General features: G+C 43.1%; 1 protein-coding gene across 1 annotated transcript; it reads left to right on the top strand.

Moving 5' to 3' along the window:
- The first annotated feature begins 8,692 nt into the window (after window positions 1-8,692).
- On the top strand, window positions 8,693-15,555 carry Tlr1 (toll like receptor 1). Its single transcript, XM_005074382.4, has 2 exons — window positions 8,693-8,837; window positions 12,890-15,555. Exon 2 carries the CDS (start codon window positions 12,956-12,958, stop codon window positions 15,338-15,340), a length of 2,385 nt encoding a protein of 794 aa, XP_005074439.1. The 5' UTR covers window positions 8,693-8,837; window positions 12,890-12,955; the 3' UTR covers window positions 15,341-15,555.
- Window positions 15,556-16,419: the final 864 nt, after the last annotated feature.

Genomic DNA, 16,419 nt, shown 5'->3' with positions numbered 1-16,419 from the left:
GGGTGGCTAGGGAAAGGGAGTGGATTGTACAAAACGCTCAATAAACTAATAAAAATTTAAAAGTTACTGAAGAAAGTAAAATACCACATAAAGATTTCAAAAGTGCACTTAAAAATGATCAGTGACCCAAAAGAGAGTGCAAATATGCAAAAGAATTCTATGTAGGGCCTGGAGAGGAAAGTTAGCAACATAGAAGAAAAAGTCAGCCACACGGATGAGGAAAAAATAGTAATACACATGAACAAGCTAGCAACATGGAAGAAAAGTTCAGCAAAGAAATTAAGTCTTAAAAAAGCGGGTAATGAAAAATCCAGTACATCAAATGGAAACACAGTGGAAGGTATCACTAATCAACTAAACCAAGCAGAAGGCAGACTATCAAGGATGGAGGATGTGGCTGACAAAACACTGCACTGAAATATCAATACAGAAAAAAAATAATGAGCGTGCCCACATCAATGCTGAGACACAGCTAAGAGGCCAAGCCTAGGAAACTAGTGGTATGGAAAAAAGGGTTTAGGTGGACACCAAAGCACAGAGAATCTATTCAATGAAGTTACAGCAAAAATTCTCAAAATTTGGACATTCAAACATAAAGAAGCATTTAGAACCCCAGTGGACATGGCCAGAAGAGCTCTTTCCCAGGATGTATTGTAGTCAACATGTCAACAGTACAAAGCAAAGCAGCCACACTAAAAGCTGCAATGGGAAACTCATAAAGGCAAACATCAGAATAACCTCAAACTTCTTATCAGCAACTCTAAAATCCAGGATAATGTAGGAAGGTATATTTCAAACTCCAAAAGTAAATAATGGCCATGCAAGTTTGCTATACCCAATTAAACTATCTTTTAAACTTGGTGGATAAATAAGGGCACTTCAAGACAAGCATCAACTACAACAGTTCACATACTAGTCTGGTACTGTAGAAGATGTGTATACACAGAGCAGCAAGAAATAGTCTTCATATTTCTCTTTTATGGAGCAGTTTTAGGAGCTTTGGTACTGGGTCTTCCTGAAAAGTTTGGGAGATTATTCAGTTTATTTTTTAATGTGGGCTCTTATCGTTTTCATTGATGGGGATGGGGAAACTGAGAGATTGCTCAGTGAGCAAAGCACTTGCTGCACAAGTGTGGGGGATTAAATGTAGATCTGCATTGCCCACATACATGCCAGGCAAGCGTGATGACCACCCTGTAACACCAGTGCTGCGGGCAGAGACAGCAGATCCCTGGGGCAAGCAGACCCAGTTAGACTAGATGAATCCAGGTGTAAGTGAGAGGCCTTGCCTCAAAATAAAAGATAGAGAGTAATTACACAAGACACATCTGGTCTTCCCACCCATGTGCACACATATGCATATGCACACAAACATGCACGTACATAAATACACGAATGCACACATGCACGTGCTCATACACACACATACAAAACACACAGGCCAAGACAAAAAGTATTCATCAATGATTCTCTGGATTTCCCTGTTTCTTCTCTGATTTTATTAATTTAGGTTTTCTCTTTTTTGTGATTAGTTTGGTTAGCATTTTGTCTATCTCATTAATTTTCAAAGGACCACCTTTTTCAGTAGTTCTGGTGTGGTTATTTCATTGTCTTTTAGTTTCTGATTTATAAATTCAAGAACACCTTACGAAGATCATACATTATGACCAAGTTGGTTTCAATTCATGGTTCAATAAACACAAATTATTAAGTGCAATATGGTGCTCCACATGCCTGACTCAGACAACTAATATTTAACAAAGTTGTCAAAAACACGCAGTGATGATAGTGTGTGGGGGGGTATCTGACCTGGTCTTCTCCTGTAATCAGATTGGTGACTATCCCAATTGTCATCAGGAAGCATTCATCCAGTAACTGATGGAAGCAGATGCAGAGATTGGCAGCCAAGCACTGGGCCGAGCTCTGGGAGCCTTGTTGAAGAAAGAAATGAAGGATTGTGTGACCTAGGGGCTTCAAGGTCATGACAGGGGAACCCACAGATACAGATGGCCTGAGCTCGCTCACCGACTCTGAACCAACAGCTAGGGAGCCTGAGTGGGACTGACCTAGGCTCTCTGCATGTGTGTGACAGTTGCGTGGTTTGGTCTGTTTGTGGGGCTCCTAGCAGTGGGATCAGAACCTGTCCCTGGTGCATGAGCTGGCTTTTGGGAACTCAATTCACATGCTGAGTTGCCTTGCCAACCTTGATGTAGGAGGAGGATGTTGGTCCTACCTCAACTTGATATGCCATGCTTTGTTGACTCCCATGGAAATTTTTCTGAATAGAGACAGAGGAGGAGTGGATGGCCGTGGGTAGAAGGGAAGTGAGGGAGGCAGTGGGAAGAAAGGAAGGAAGGGAAACTGGTTAGTATGTAAGATAAAAATTAATTAAAATTTAAAAGGAAGTTGAGCAAAAACTGAGGAGGAGGAGGCGGAAGAAGAAGAAGGAGAAGAAGAAGAAAAAGAAGTAGAAGAAGGAGAAGGAGAAGGACAAGGGGAAGGACAAGGACAAGGGGAAGGGGGAGGGGGAGGGGAAGAGGAAGGGGAAGGAGAAGAAGGGGAAGTAGGAGAAGGAGAAGGGGAAGGAGAAGGAGAAGGGGAAGGGGAAGGAGGAGGAGGAGGAGGAGGAGGAGGAGGAGGAGGAGGAGGAGGAGATATTTTTATATGTGACAGCATGGATGAACCATGAAGACATGATACCAGGAGAGAAACCAGTCTAAAAGGAGCCTGGAGTGTATAAACCCACTATCTGAAGTAGTCAGGAGAGGCAAATCCACAGAAATTAGTGTCCTCTGGAGAGTAAATTGGGCTGATGTGTAGAGGATGATGGGCAAGAGATGCAGTGGTTCATTTTAAGATGATGAAAATCTTGTAAATTGATTATGGCAATGATCACACAATTCTACATACATCAAAAGTATTTATGGTACTGAAAAGATTTGTGGTGTGTGAATTATACTTTTGTTTGCTTTTTATGTTTTTATTTTTAGAGTATAATTCAGTAAGGGTTAGAAAAAATTAATCACAGATCAAAACTACTTGACAGTTGATTTACAGTGCCCTGAACCCCAAAACACACGTCTGGATGTGGGACAGAGAAGTCACTGTGGTGAAAAGTTGGGGGTTGCCTGAAATACAGGAGTAGACTTAGGCTGACATGTGTTTCCATGGCTGTCATAGTGTCAGCTAGTCTGGCTGTCCAATATGGTAGCCTTTAGCCACATATGATCACTGAGCTCCTCAAATGTGGGAGACCCATCGAGATGAATAAACACACATCAGACTGAAGACTTGGAATTAAAATGTGTGCACATGTGCACACACACATACACACACACACATGCGCACACGCTAAATAATGTTTGGTATTGACTGAGTGGTGAAATAATATTTGGATACACTTCAAAGTTATATTACTGTAAATACTTTTAGAAATTTAAAACACCATGTTTTTTGAGACTGAAAGATTTCTCTAGAAGATATGGCTATATTGATACATGGGTTATCCGTTGGATAACTGGGGAGACAGAATTAGGTGAGTAAGTGGCTTAGAGAAAGATGGGGGTGTGAGCTTGGAGGGAAGTGGGATACTAGGATGGTGGCGTGCTTTGCCTGGCATTCCACTTATTTTCCTTTCTTGGGTCGTTTTCTTTTTAACAGAGTATCTTTTACACTTTGGCAATTTCATGTATGTGTACATGTATGTTGATCATCTCTACTCCAACTCTCCACCCAATACATCCTTTCAGGCCTTCTCTCTCTCTCTCTCTCTCTCTCTCTCTCTTTCTCTCTCTCCCCCCTCTCTCTCTCCCTCTCTCTCTCTCCTCCCCTCTCTCCTCTCTCATCCTACTTTAGCACTGCCTGTTGGAATGTTGATGTTGTTTTGTGATCGCATGTGAGTAAACACAGCTGTTCTAAGTTCGTGAGCGCACTGGTCAAGTGACATCCGGAAGCCAGCACTCCTCGGGACTCTTCCCCATCCTCCAGTGCTCGCTTACTTTATGCTTTGTGTTTCCTGATGTCCCCTGAGCCTCTGCTGAAGGTTGATATTGATGTCCCTTTTCAGTCTGAGCACTCAACAGTCACTGATTCTCAGCACTTTGACAATTTAGGAGTCTCTTCACCAAGTGCTGACCACTGCAGAGAGAGGCTCCTCTGGCTAAGGTCTAAGGCAGCACTAATCTATGTTTATAAACTTTAATATTTAGAAGGCAGTTTGACAACATGTTCATTTAGCAAGACAACAGTGGTTAAGTTCCATTCTAAGGGCTTGGGGCCCCTGATTCACGATCATTTGACCAGGTTTATAGTACCAGGTGCCAGGAAGGACTTCTTTCCTGTTGATTAGATCTGACTCCAGTGGTTGATTGCCTCATGACCTTTGAGCCACTATTACCCCAGTGGGCACATCCTTGGGCATTTCTTTAGATGTGGGAATCATAAGGCCCATGACTCTGGGAACCGTGATAACTAGTTTTCATTGTTAAATTGACTACATCTGAAATTAACTAAAACCTCAACTAAATCCCTGCTGTGAGGGATTTTTAGTTAATTGGATCTTTTGAGGTAGGAAGACCCACCCTAAATCCGAGCCACACATTCTCATGGCAATCTATTTACAGGACAAGGAAGAAGGAAGATTTTGCTCTTTGCCTGTTTGCCCTCACTCTTACTGGGAAGTGTTATAAAATAATCTTTTTGTACACTGTGAAGAAATGTCACTTGGATTGGTTTAATAAAAAGCTAAATGGCCAATAGCTAGGCTGGATTTGGAGGGGAGCAGAGAGAATGCTGGGAAGAAGGTGGAGTTGCAAGGAGACACCAGGGATACAGATCGAGGAAGCAGCATGGGCTTTATAAAGTAAAGGTAGCCAAATGACGCAAAAGGACATAGATTAAAAGATATGAGTAACTACTATAGAGCTATAACAATAAAATCAGCTTGGTATTGGCATAAAAACAGACCAGTGGATCAATGGAATCGATTCAAGGACCCTGATATCAACCTATGAACACCTGATTTTTGACAAAGAAGCCAAAATGGTACAATGGAGAAAGGAAAACCTCTTTAACAGATGGTGTTGGCATAACAGGAAGTTAACATTGCAAATAGATCCTTATCTATCACCATTCACAAAACTCAAATTCAAGTGAATCAAGGACCTCAACATAAATCCAACTACGTGAACCTTATAGAAGAGAAAGTGGTGAGTAGCCTGGAGTGCAATGGTAGAGGAGACCACTTCCTGAACATAACAGCAGTAGCACAGACACTGAAAGCAACAAATCAATAAATGGGACACCCTGAAACTGAAAAGCTTCTGTAAGGAAAGGACACAGTCAATAAGACAAAACATTAGCCTACAGAATGGAAAAAGATCTTCACCAACCCCACATCTGACAGAAGGCTGATCTCCAAAATATATAAAGAACTCAAGAACTAGACATCAAAATACAATTGAAAAATGGGGTACAGAGTTGAGCAGAGAATTCTCAACAGAATAGCAAATGGCCAAAAGACATTTAAGGAAGTACTCAACATCCTTAATCATCAGGGAAATGCAAACCAAAACTACTCTGAGATACCATCTTACACCTGTTAAAATGGCTAAGATCAAAAATACTGAGAACAGTTTAGGTTGGAGAGAATGTGGAGCCAGAGGAATACTTCTCCACTGCTGGTGGGAGTGCACACTTTTACAGCTCTTTGGAAATCAGTATATAGGTTTCTAAGAAAATTGGGAATGAATCTACCTCAAGACCCAGTGATATCACTCTTGGGCATTTACCCAAAGGATGCTCAATCACACCACAAGAACATTTGCTCAACAATGTTCATAGTAGCATTATTCATAATAGCCAGAACCTGGAAACAAACTAGATGCCCCCTCAACTGATAAGGAAAATGTGGTACATTTATACAATGGAGTACTACTCAGTGGTAAAAAAAAATGATGACTTCATTAAATTTTCAGGCAAATGGATGGAACTAGAAAAAACCATCATGAGTGAGGTAACCCAGACTCAGAAAGATAAACACGGTATGTAGTCACTTATAAGTGAATATTAGATGTAAAGCAAAGGATAACCAGACTAAATCCACAGCTTCAGAGAAGCTAGGTAACAAGGAGGACCTTAAGAGGGACACATAGATTACCCTGGGAAGAGAAAGTAGTTGATATCTATGGGGCAAATTGGGGGCAGGGGTAGTGTCAGTTAGGGGGAAGAGAAGGGTGATGAGAACAGGAGGGAGTGAGATGGCCTAGGCGGGGAGGGGTGCAGTGGAAGAGCAATGAAAGAGATACCTTAACAGAGAGAGCCACTATGGGCTTAGGAAGAAACCTCATGCTAGGGTGACTACCAATAACCCCAGCTAAGACTCCTAGCAATAGTAGAGAGGATGCCTGAGCTGGCCCACCCCTGTAATCAGACTGGTGAATACCTCAAATATCATCATAGAGCCTTCATCCAGTAATTGATGGAACCAGATGCAGAGATCCACAACCAAGCACCAGGCTGAGCTCTGGGAATCCAGGGGAAGAGAAGGAGGAGGGAATACATGAGCAGGGGAGGTCAAGACCATGATGGAGAAATCTACAGAGACAGCTGAACCAAGTTCCTGGAAACTCACGAACTCTAGACCTACAGCTGTGGAGATTCCAGGGGATCAAACTAGGCCGTCCATATGTGGGAGACAGTTGTGAAGCTTGGACTATCAGAGTGACCCCTGGCAGTAGGACCATGATACAAACCTGGTACATGAGCTAGCTTGTTGAAGCCCATTCCCTATGTGGGATTCCAAGCTCAGTCTTAATGCATGGGAGAAAGGCCTGACTATGTCTCAACCTATTGTGCCAGACTATGTTGACTCCTAATGGGAGCCCTTACCCATGAGGAGGAGTGGCCTGGGGGTGGGCTAGGGAAGAGGGAGGTAGGTGGGAGGAAGGGTGGGAGGGAGAACTGTGGTTGGAATATAAAACGAAATTTAAAAATATTGTCAATGAAACTTGAAAAAAAAAGATGAGGTAATTCCAGTTATAAGAACTAGATACAAGCCTAAGCTATCGACCAAGCTTTCCTACTTAATAAAATGTCTTCACTTGGTCATTTGGGAGCTGACTGGTGGGTCAGGAAAAGTCTGACTACAGGCAATTCCATTCCTTCCCTGTTATTAGAGCCTACTTCCTCGAGATCCTGATGTATATTGAAGACCAGCTGAGACATCCAGCCTCATGGACTGAGCAGCTACTGGGTACTTGGACTTTCTGATGTAGACAGTCATTGTTAAGCTAGCTGGACCACAGTCTGCAATCGACTCTAATAACTCTCCTGTATAGAAATACAGGTTCATTCTGTAGGATCTGTTCCTCTAGAGAACCCTAATAATACAGAAGCCCAGAGCTGAACTCTCAGAGACACCCCTGCCTCCAGTTATGAGTTTAAAGGAAGAAGTGGTGGAGTGGGTTAGCACTTCATTTTCTTTTCAGTTTCAGAAACCTATTTAACCACACATTTTCCTGATTAAACAAATTCTGAGATGGGGAACAGGGACAGGTCATTCGGGGACCGTGGTGGCTGTGCTTGGTTGTCAGCTTGTCTACTGGAATTAAATGTTTTCCATTAAACAAATTCTGAGTTGGGGAACAGAGACAGGTCAAAAAGAAACCCCCGAGGTCTTGATTTAGGGAGCCACTCTGGGTACGGTAGAAAAGCTGACTACAGTGGGGGCAGAAGGAAGGAGTTTTGTTGTCTCCACATGCACAGTGACCAGACGAGCGTGGAGGTGGCTGTCATTCTTTAGTTTTGATTGCCTATACGTCGTGGTTGTTTTATGTAGTGGGGCCATCAGAATAGAGTCTTTGAGCTGACAAAAATCAAGCAGAGCAAGTGTCTTGTGTCTTAATTGAGAAAACAGAGCCCTGGTGGCAGGTTTTTGTTTGTTTTTTTTTAAACACAGAACTTTAAAACCTGATATCTTGAAGAAAGTTAGAAAATATTAATGGAAAAATCTTAGCACCAAATTGTATCTGAAAACTAATGATCCAAAAGACTAACTAGCATTTGCCCTATAAACCTCTCACAAATTATCTCTCCTATCTATGAGAAACAAAAACATCTTCTGTAAAACTTTGATATTGCCTCCTGACTTCACTGCTGGGTCACTAGATAGTGAGCTCATCCGAAGGCCAGAGGAAGCCAGGCAGTGGTGGTACACACCTTTAATCGCAGCAGAGGAAGGCCCATCTCCGTGATTTCGAGGCCAGCCTGGTCTGCAGAGTGAGTTCCAGGACAGTCAGGGCTGCACAGAGAAACCCTGTCTCTAAAAACAAGCAGAAAGTTCAGAGGAAAGGCGAAGCAGATGAGATGTGCCACAAACACAGCAGCACTGTCAGAACCACCATGGCCAGCAGGTTGAATTCGACCAATAACGGTCTACGAATTATTAACACCGCTGTTTCACTCCACCAGTAGAGACAGCAATGAGCCTACTGAAGTGAAAGATAAAGACAGAACCATAAAGAGATTACTCAATTTGACTGCAAGTCTACAAATTTGTTTCATTGGCCATTCTACTTAGGAACAAGAGAACTTGGGCTCAAGCTTTCTATGTGGTGTAGCTCCAGTAACTAACAGTAGGTGGCAGTAAAGAGCAATTTCTTGCAATGCTGAAAGGAGTTACAAAAAGTGCTTGAGGAAGTAAGTACTTGAATTTTTTACTGCTATGCTGGTGAGGCAGGTTGCCTTGGTAAGCAAAACAAATTACTCTTTTTTTTTCTGAAAGAAGGACAGTGCTAGTTGCCATGAAGAAATAGAAAATGTCCCTATGATCAAGTCACGTAAGTTATTCTAAGTGGGCTTGCTTCTGATAATTACTGTGACTGGTGTGGTTTGACACTAGTGTTTGTCCAACCTAAATCAGAGAAAGACTTTATTTTGTGTGATTTGTTTTCAAGAGCTCCTGTGTGTGTGTGTGTGTGTGTGCGTGCGCGTGTGCGTGTGCATGTGCGTGTGTGTGTGTGTGTGTGTGTGTGTGTGTGTGTGTGTGTATGAGTATTTGGTCACAGGTGTTTTTTGTTTGTTTTTTGGACACAGCTATTTTTGGTTTTAAGTGACCTCTCCTCCTCTCCCTGTCCTCCCTCTCCTCTCCTCTCCTCTCCTCTCCTCTCCTCTCCTCTCCTCTCCTCTCCTCTCCTCTCCTCTCCTCTTCTCTCCTCCCTCCCCACCCCTTCTCTTCTCCTCCTCCTCCTCTCTTCCTCCTCCCCATCCATATTCCTTTCAATGAAATGGTCAGGAAAATGGACAAGCTGTGACCTGCATACATTTGAGTGTGTCTACCAAGAGTCCATGTGTTGGAACTTACTACCCTCTGCCAGGCACAAAGAGTGCGGAAGCTCAGTCTAACGATGGCATTTGGAGGAAACTAGGGTTGAATTCCATCAGATAAGAGTAGAGACCTGTGATTGAATACTGATGGCTTAACAAAATCAGGGGGGGTGACCAACATACATACATATGTCCCCATCTCTGGTCATGGGATGCCCTCTGATGCACTGGGACTCTGCTATCAAGGTCATTGTTAGATGTGACCCCTTGACTGTGGCCCCAAATGGTAAGTAAAATTAATTTCTTTTCTTTGTCAAGTAGTCTGTCTCGGGCGTTTCATCATACCAATGAAAGCAGACTGTCCAGTAGAGTTCAGTGCTGTGTGCGATAGACAGCTCTGGTAAATGGAGAGGGTTATGTTCATTTTTATTCTGGGTTATTCTTACTGGATATTCTTGATGTTTTCTCAGACTATTGAAACTGTTCTGGGGAGCTAGAGGTCAAGGTGAAATTGTAGGTTTTGAAAATGCTCTCCAAGCCACACTCAAGTCAATCAGTGCAGAAGTTTGTAAAGTCACGTAGGAAGCCAAGCTCTTGCCCTCTGTCTGGACTTTCCAGCAGTGGTTAATAGTTACACCAGCCCAGAGCAGACTCTTTCACACGTGTTGGCAGAACTGAACTTAAAGAGCCAGGTTCATTGTGTGGGTGTTGTCCCATTTAAGACTAGCCACACCCTGAATTAATGTCCCCAGAGTTTCTGGACAGAGGTAGCTCAATCATGTTACTTCCTTGTGTCATTTGATGCAGCTACTTGTCCTGGAGCATAAAGATAGACATAAATGTATTGGAAGACTTTTTGCTTATAAGGGCTTCACTCCTGCTCAGTTAATGAATCATCCTTTTAGTTCGTTATGGTAAGGTGGCTTTGAGGTTCTAAAATAGATGGGGATCAGTGAGTAGCGTTAAGATGTTGCTCAGCAATGTTTTGGCAGGGCATAGTACAACATCCCATCATTCTAGAGGCTGAGGCAGGAGGGTCACTACAAGTTTGAGGCCACCCTGGTCTACATAGCCACAAAATGAATTCCAAGGTAGCCAGGGTTACATATCAAGAGGCACCTCAAAAACAAAAACAGTAATAACAAGATTTGATTCTTGTTTGGACAAGAAAATTTAGACATCAATTTTCAGTGACTTTAGTGAGTTTATTATCAACAATTTATAGCTCCAAATATCTAAAATTACATAAATACCTAAAAATATCTACAATTATCTAACATTTATTTCTTTGCATATATAATACTTTGATTTTTTTAAAAAAACAGGCATTTCTTTATTTTGAGTGTGTGTGCATGTGAGTGTGTGTGTGTGTGTATGTGTGTATGTGTGTGTTTGCATGTGCTCGTGTGGAATTTGGGGCAGTTTGTGGGAGATGGTTCTCTCTTTCAACTGCGTGGGTCCTGGGGATCAAACCCAAGTTGTCAGGGCTGGTGGCAAGTGCCTTTACCAACCAAGCAATCTCACTAGCCCTAATCTTTTAATGTCTTAGTTATACAAACAAAAAGTAGTTTCATAAACTGAATATCTCCAGTTAATGGCTTGAAGGGAAAGGGCTCTGCAGTCAACTGATGTGTGCTGAGGACATGTGGGCAGGGATCTGGCTGTGTTGGTGTACCGGTGGCCTGTTTTTCTAATGCCATTTTAGCGAGCTTTAAATCAGTCCACTGAGACAACTGCAGAGCTGTGCAGCCTTTACTTCAAGAGCCTCTAGTGCCCATGTCAACACATGTGCTCTCAAGCGTCACTGTGCTCTCATGCATTGTCACTGATGTCAACACAGCCCCACCTGTTTTCATAGGCCGCCGGAGCGGCGCCAGCAGGACAGCATCTGAGGTAGTGGGCTGATAACTACACCAATGGACACAACCCCAGACAATGTCTGGCCCTTCAGAGAGGGAAATATTCATCTGATGAATGAACGAAAAAGATTTTCTGAAGATTTTTCATCCTTGAATCCCTCCAATATTTGCTGGATAAATAAATGAATGAAAGAATCAGTGAATTATTCTTTTTTAAACTTTTTTTAAATTTTACATACCCACCACAAACCTTCAAAGCCTCCATCCTCTCCTCCTCTTCCCTCCCCCCACCCACTCCTCCTCCATCTCCATTCAGAAGGGGTAAGGTCTCCCATGGGAGTCAAGAAAACATGGCATATCAAGCTGAGGCAGGACCAGGCTCCTCCCCTGCATCAAGGCTGAACAAGGCATCACACCATAGGGAGTGGGTTCCAAAGAGCCAGCTCATGCGTCAGGGATAGATCCTGGTCCCGCTGCTAGGGGCCCACAAAAGACTAAGATACACAGCTGTCGCCCAGATGCAGAGGGCTTAGGTCAGTCCCATGTCGGCTTCCTAGCTGTAGGTCCAGAGTCCGTGAGCTGCCACAAGATCAGGTGAGCTGTCTCTGTGGGTGGAGTGAATTACTCTTATGACTCAATATCCTCGGGAATCTTACGGTCTGTTTGTGGATCTGCTATATGTCCCCCATAGGCTCATGTGTCTGAATTCTTGGTCTCCAGTTGGCGCTATTTGGGGAGGTGATGGAACCTTTAGGGAGTGGAGCCTTGAGGAGGGGGTACGCCTGTCACTGGGGTGGGTTTTGAAGGTTTATAGCCTGGTCTCACTTCCTTCCTCTTGCTCTGCCTCCTGTGTCCGGACAAACGTGAGCAGCCAGCTCTCCAGCTCCCGCGGCCACGCCTTCTCCAACGTAATTACGCTGTCCCCCTGCAACCGTAAACTAAACAAACCCGTTCTTCCTTAAGTTGCTTTGTCAGGATGTTTTAACACAGCAACAGAAGTAACTAATATAGGATCTAACCCTGCTTCCTTGCTGTGACCAACAAGGTTTTGAGTGATCTGGGCCCTCCCCCACAATCACTAGTTAAGAAAATGCCCCACAGCTGGACCTTATGGCCGCATCTTCTCAATCCAGGTTCCCTCCTTTCCAATGACGCTAGCCTGTGTCAAGTTAGCGCTAAACTACACAGCATCAGGTGGTTCCGTGGGCCATCCGCGCTATAATCCTACAGCCCCTGCAATAAATAATCATGGATTTGGTGGCTTAAAACAACAGCAGTTCATTCTGGAGGCTGTAAATACAGGCATCGGCAGGGTAGGGGTCTCTCTGGAGTCTTCTCTAGCTCCTGTCATATATCAAGTTGTTTGGGGCTAGCAAGGTGGCTGAGTGGGTGAAGGCACTTGCTGCCAAACCTGACAAGCTGAGTTCAGTCTCTGGAGAAAACTGACTCCCACAAATTGTCCACACATACACTGTGGCACACACACACACACACACACACACACACACACACACACACACACGTTTTGTTTGATTAAAGTTCACAGTACCTATTGTCTATCTATCTACCATTTACTGAATTAATCAATCTTCCTGATTTTGGGTTGTCTAACTCTAAAGAATGTAGCCTTTATTTTGTGAATCTCTAATAACAAAAACTGTTTAGTACCTAATTTAATATAATCATTTAATGTGAATTTTTCCTAGGATCTGTACTCATGTTGAGATGCTCTGAAGAATAGCAGCCACTTCAGGGATGTCTATTGCCATACAATGACTAAAACAAATTCCATCGGCTTCTATTTTATCCTTGTCTTAGGACTGATACCTATCAAAATGCAACTGTCTGATGGAAGTGAACTTATCATTAAGATACCAAGAGCAAACCTTGCCCATGTGCCCAAGGACCTACCCTTGACAACAACTACTTTAGATCTATCACAAAACAATATATCTGAGCTTCAGACTTCTGATGTCCTCTCATTGTCCAAGCTGAGGGTCTTGATGATGTCCCATAACAGAATCCAGTGTCTGGATATTGGTGTCTTCAAATTCAATACTGAACTGGAATATTTGGATTTGTCCCACAATGAGTTAAGGGTGATTTCTTGCTCCCCAACAGTCAACTTCAAGCACTTAGACCTCTCCTTTAATGCATTTGATGCTCTGCCCATATGCAAAGAGTTTGGCAACATGTCCCATTTAAAATTTCTGGGACTGAGTGGTAGCAAGGTACAAAGTTCCAGTGTGCAGTCCATTGCTCATTTGAATATCAGCAAGGTTCTGCTGGTTTTAGGAGACACTTACGGGGAAGTAGAAGACCCTGAGAGTCTTCAGCACATTCGCACTGGGAATCTTCACATTGTCTTCCCTGAGAAAAGAGAATTTCGCTTCCTACTGGATGTGTCAGTGAGCACGGCAATTAGTTTGGAACTGTCTAACATCAAGTGTGGACTTGAAGACAAGGAGTGCTCTTATTTCTTAAGTGCTTTGTTCAAGCTTAGAAAGAATCTGAGGCTGTCAAATCTTACCTTAAATAACGTTGAAACAACATGGAATTCCTTCATTAAAGTCCTCCAGTTGGTTTGGCATACACCGGTAAAGTATTTCTCAATTTCAAACATGAAACTACAAGATAAAGTTGACCAAAGAAGTTTCAATTACTCCGGTACTTCCCTGAAGGCTTTGTCGATATATCAAGTGGTCAGCAATGTGTTCAGTTTCCCACAGCATTACATATATGGTATCTTTTCCAATATGAACATCCAAAGCGTCACATTGTCTGGAACACACATGCTTCACATGGTTTGCCCATCCCAAGCTAGCCCATTTCTGCATTTGGACTTCTCAGATAACCTCTTAACAGACATGGTTTTTAAAGATTGCAGAAACTTAATCGAATTGAAAACACTCAGTTTACAAAAGAACCAGTTGAAAAAACTTGAAAATATAATTCTTATGTCTGCTGAGATGACATCGTTACAAAAACTAGACATTAGCCAGAATTCTCTAAGTTATAGTGACAAGGAAAGCCTTTGCTCCTGGACTGAGAGTTTGCTAGTTTTAAATTTGTCTTCAAATATGCTTACTGGCTCTGTCTTCAGATGCTTGCCTCCCAAGGTCAAGGTCCTTGACCTTCACAACAACAGAATAATGAGCATTCCTAATGATGTCACCCACCTGCAAGCTCTACAGGAACTCAATGTTGCATCCAATTCTTTAGTGGACCTTCCTGGATGTGGGGCCTTCAGCAGCCTTTCTGTGCTGGTCATCGAGCATAATTCAGTTTCCCTCCCCTCAGCAGATTTCTTCCAGAGCTGTCAGAAGATCAGGTCCATAGCAGCAGGGAACAACCCATTCCAGTGCACATGTGAGCTGAGAGAATTTGTCAAACGCATAGGCCAAGTATCAGAAGTGGTAGAGGGATGGCCTGATTCTTACTCATGTGACTTCCCAGAAAGTGCTCAGGGGACCCTACTGCAGGACTTCCACATGTCTCCATTGTCCTGTGATACTGGTCTGCTGATTGTCACCATCGGGGCCATTTTGCTGGTGCTGGCTGCCTTTGTGGCTTTCCTCTGCTACTGCTTAGATCTGCCCTGGTACCTCAGGATGGTGTGTCAGTGGACACAGACCCGGCGCAGGGCCAGGAACATCCCCGTAGAGGAGCTCCAGAGGGATCTCCAGTTCCATGCTTTTGTCTCATACAGTGAGCATGATTCCGCCTGGGTGAAGAGTGAATTACTGCCAAACCTAGAGAAAGACGGCATACGGGTTTGTCTCCACGAGAGAAACTTTATCCCTGGCAAGAGCATCGTGGAGAATATCATACATTTCATCGAGAAGAGTTACAAGTCCATCTTTGTGTTGTCTCCCCACTTCATCCAGAGTGAGTGGTGCCATTATGAACTCTACTTTGCCCATCACAATCTCTTCCACGAAGGATCTGATAACTTAATCCTGATCTTGCTGGAACCCATTCCACAGGACAACATTCCTAGCAACTACTACAAGCTTAAAACTCTCATGTCACGGAGGACTTATTTGGAATGGCCCATCGAGAAAAGCAAACACGGACTTTTTTGGGCCAACCTAAGAGCAACCATTAACGTCAAGCTGGATAAACAAACAGAAACCACATGTCACATACAGCGATAAGAATAGTCACCTCATTAGGTTTGCTGCTTTGGGCAATTCTGATAATGGTGCCATTGCCATTAGCATGAACCTAAAAATGATTTTGACATTATGATGCAGGAATTTGTGCTTTAAAGGCCCAGTTTACCACTAATGTGTGATAAAAAATTAGTGAGTATTACAATTTTTGTTAAAATTCTTCTCTTCTTTTTTTAAAAAAAATATTGTTTTGTACACATAGGTATCTTGCCTCATTTATTTCTGTATACTGCATGAATGCCTGATGCCCTTAGAGACCCACCAAGGGCATAAGAGTCCCTGGAACTGGCGTTACAGACAGTGGTGAATTGCCATGTGGTTGATGGAAATTGAGCCTGGATCCTCCAAAAGAGCAGCCAGTGCTCTTAACTTCTGAGCCATCTCTCCAGCCCCAAGATCATTAATTTCAAATACTTAAGCGATTAATTTGTTTCTTTGCTATAACCATATTCATTGAATTTTCCGTAGAATTGGCAAAAGCCCTTCCCTCTGCAGGTGTGTGTATTTCCAAGTGCTGGGTCAACAGTAGAAAAACTTCAACTTGGTCCACTTCAGGTTGACTTCCCTATCTCTCTCAGTTCGCCCTCTGAGTCCCTTGGCTCTTAGGCCCTGATAGTGCTTTCCCACATAAATTGCTTGCACGTAAAGCTCTCATCTCTAGTTCCACTTACTGGAGGAGTTGAAGGACAGAGGATGGCATAGTCTACACATGATTGCATGTACTGATGACTCCTTGGTCTAAGGATCTCACAGTGAATCTTGGAAGTCTGCATGACTCCAGATACAGAAAGAATAATGAGACAAGAGCATACAGTGAAACATACAGGGATTATTTAACGTGGCCATCTTAGAAATAGGTAGTTAATCTCAGCACCTAGGTAACAGAGGTAGATGGAGCTCTGTGAATTCAAGGCCACCCTAGTCTACACAACTTCCAGGACAGCCAGGGCTCTGGAGAGAGAGAGACTGTCTCAAGACAAACAAACAAAAATACCAGAAATGGTAGGCTAGGCTTTCCATTGGGTCTTGAAGGAAGTGTCTATTTGTAATGGTGAAGAATG

The sequence above is a fragment of the Mesocricetus auratus genome, unplaced genomic scaffold, assembly GCF_017639785.1.
Source record: "Mesocricetus auratus isolate SY011 unplaced genomic scaffold, BCM_Maur_2.0 Super-Scaffold_100006, whole genome shotgun sequence".
Classification (NCBI taxonomy): domain Eukaryota; kingdom Metazoa; phylum Chordata; class Mammalia; order Rodentia; family Cricetidae; genus Mesocricetus; species Mesocricetus auratus.
The sequence above is the reverse complement of the archived record's forward strand: the minus strand, read 5'-3'. Positions and strand labels throughout refer to the sequence as shown.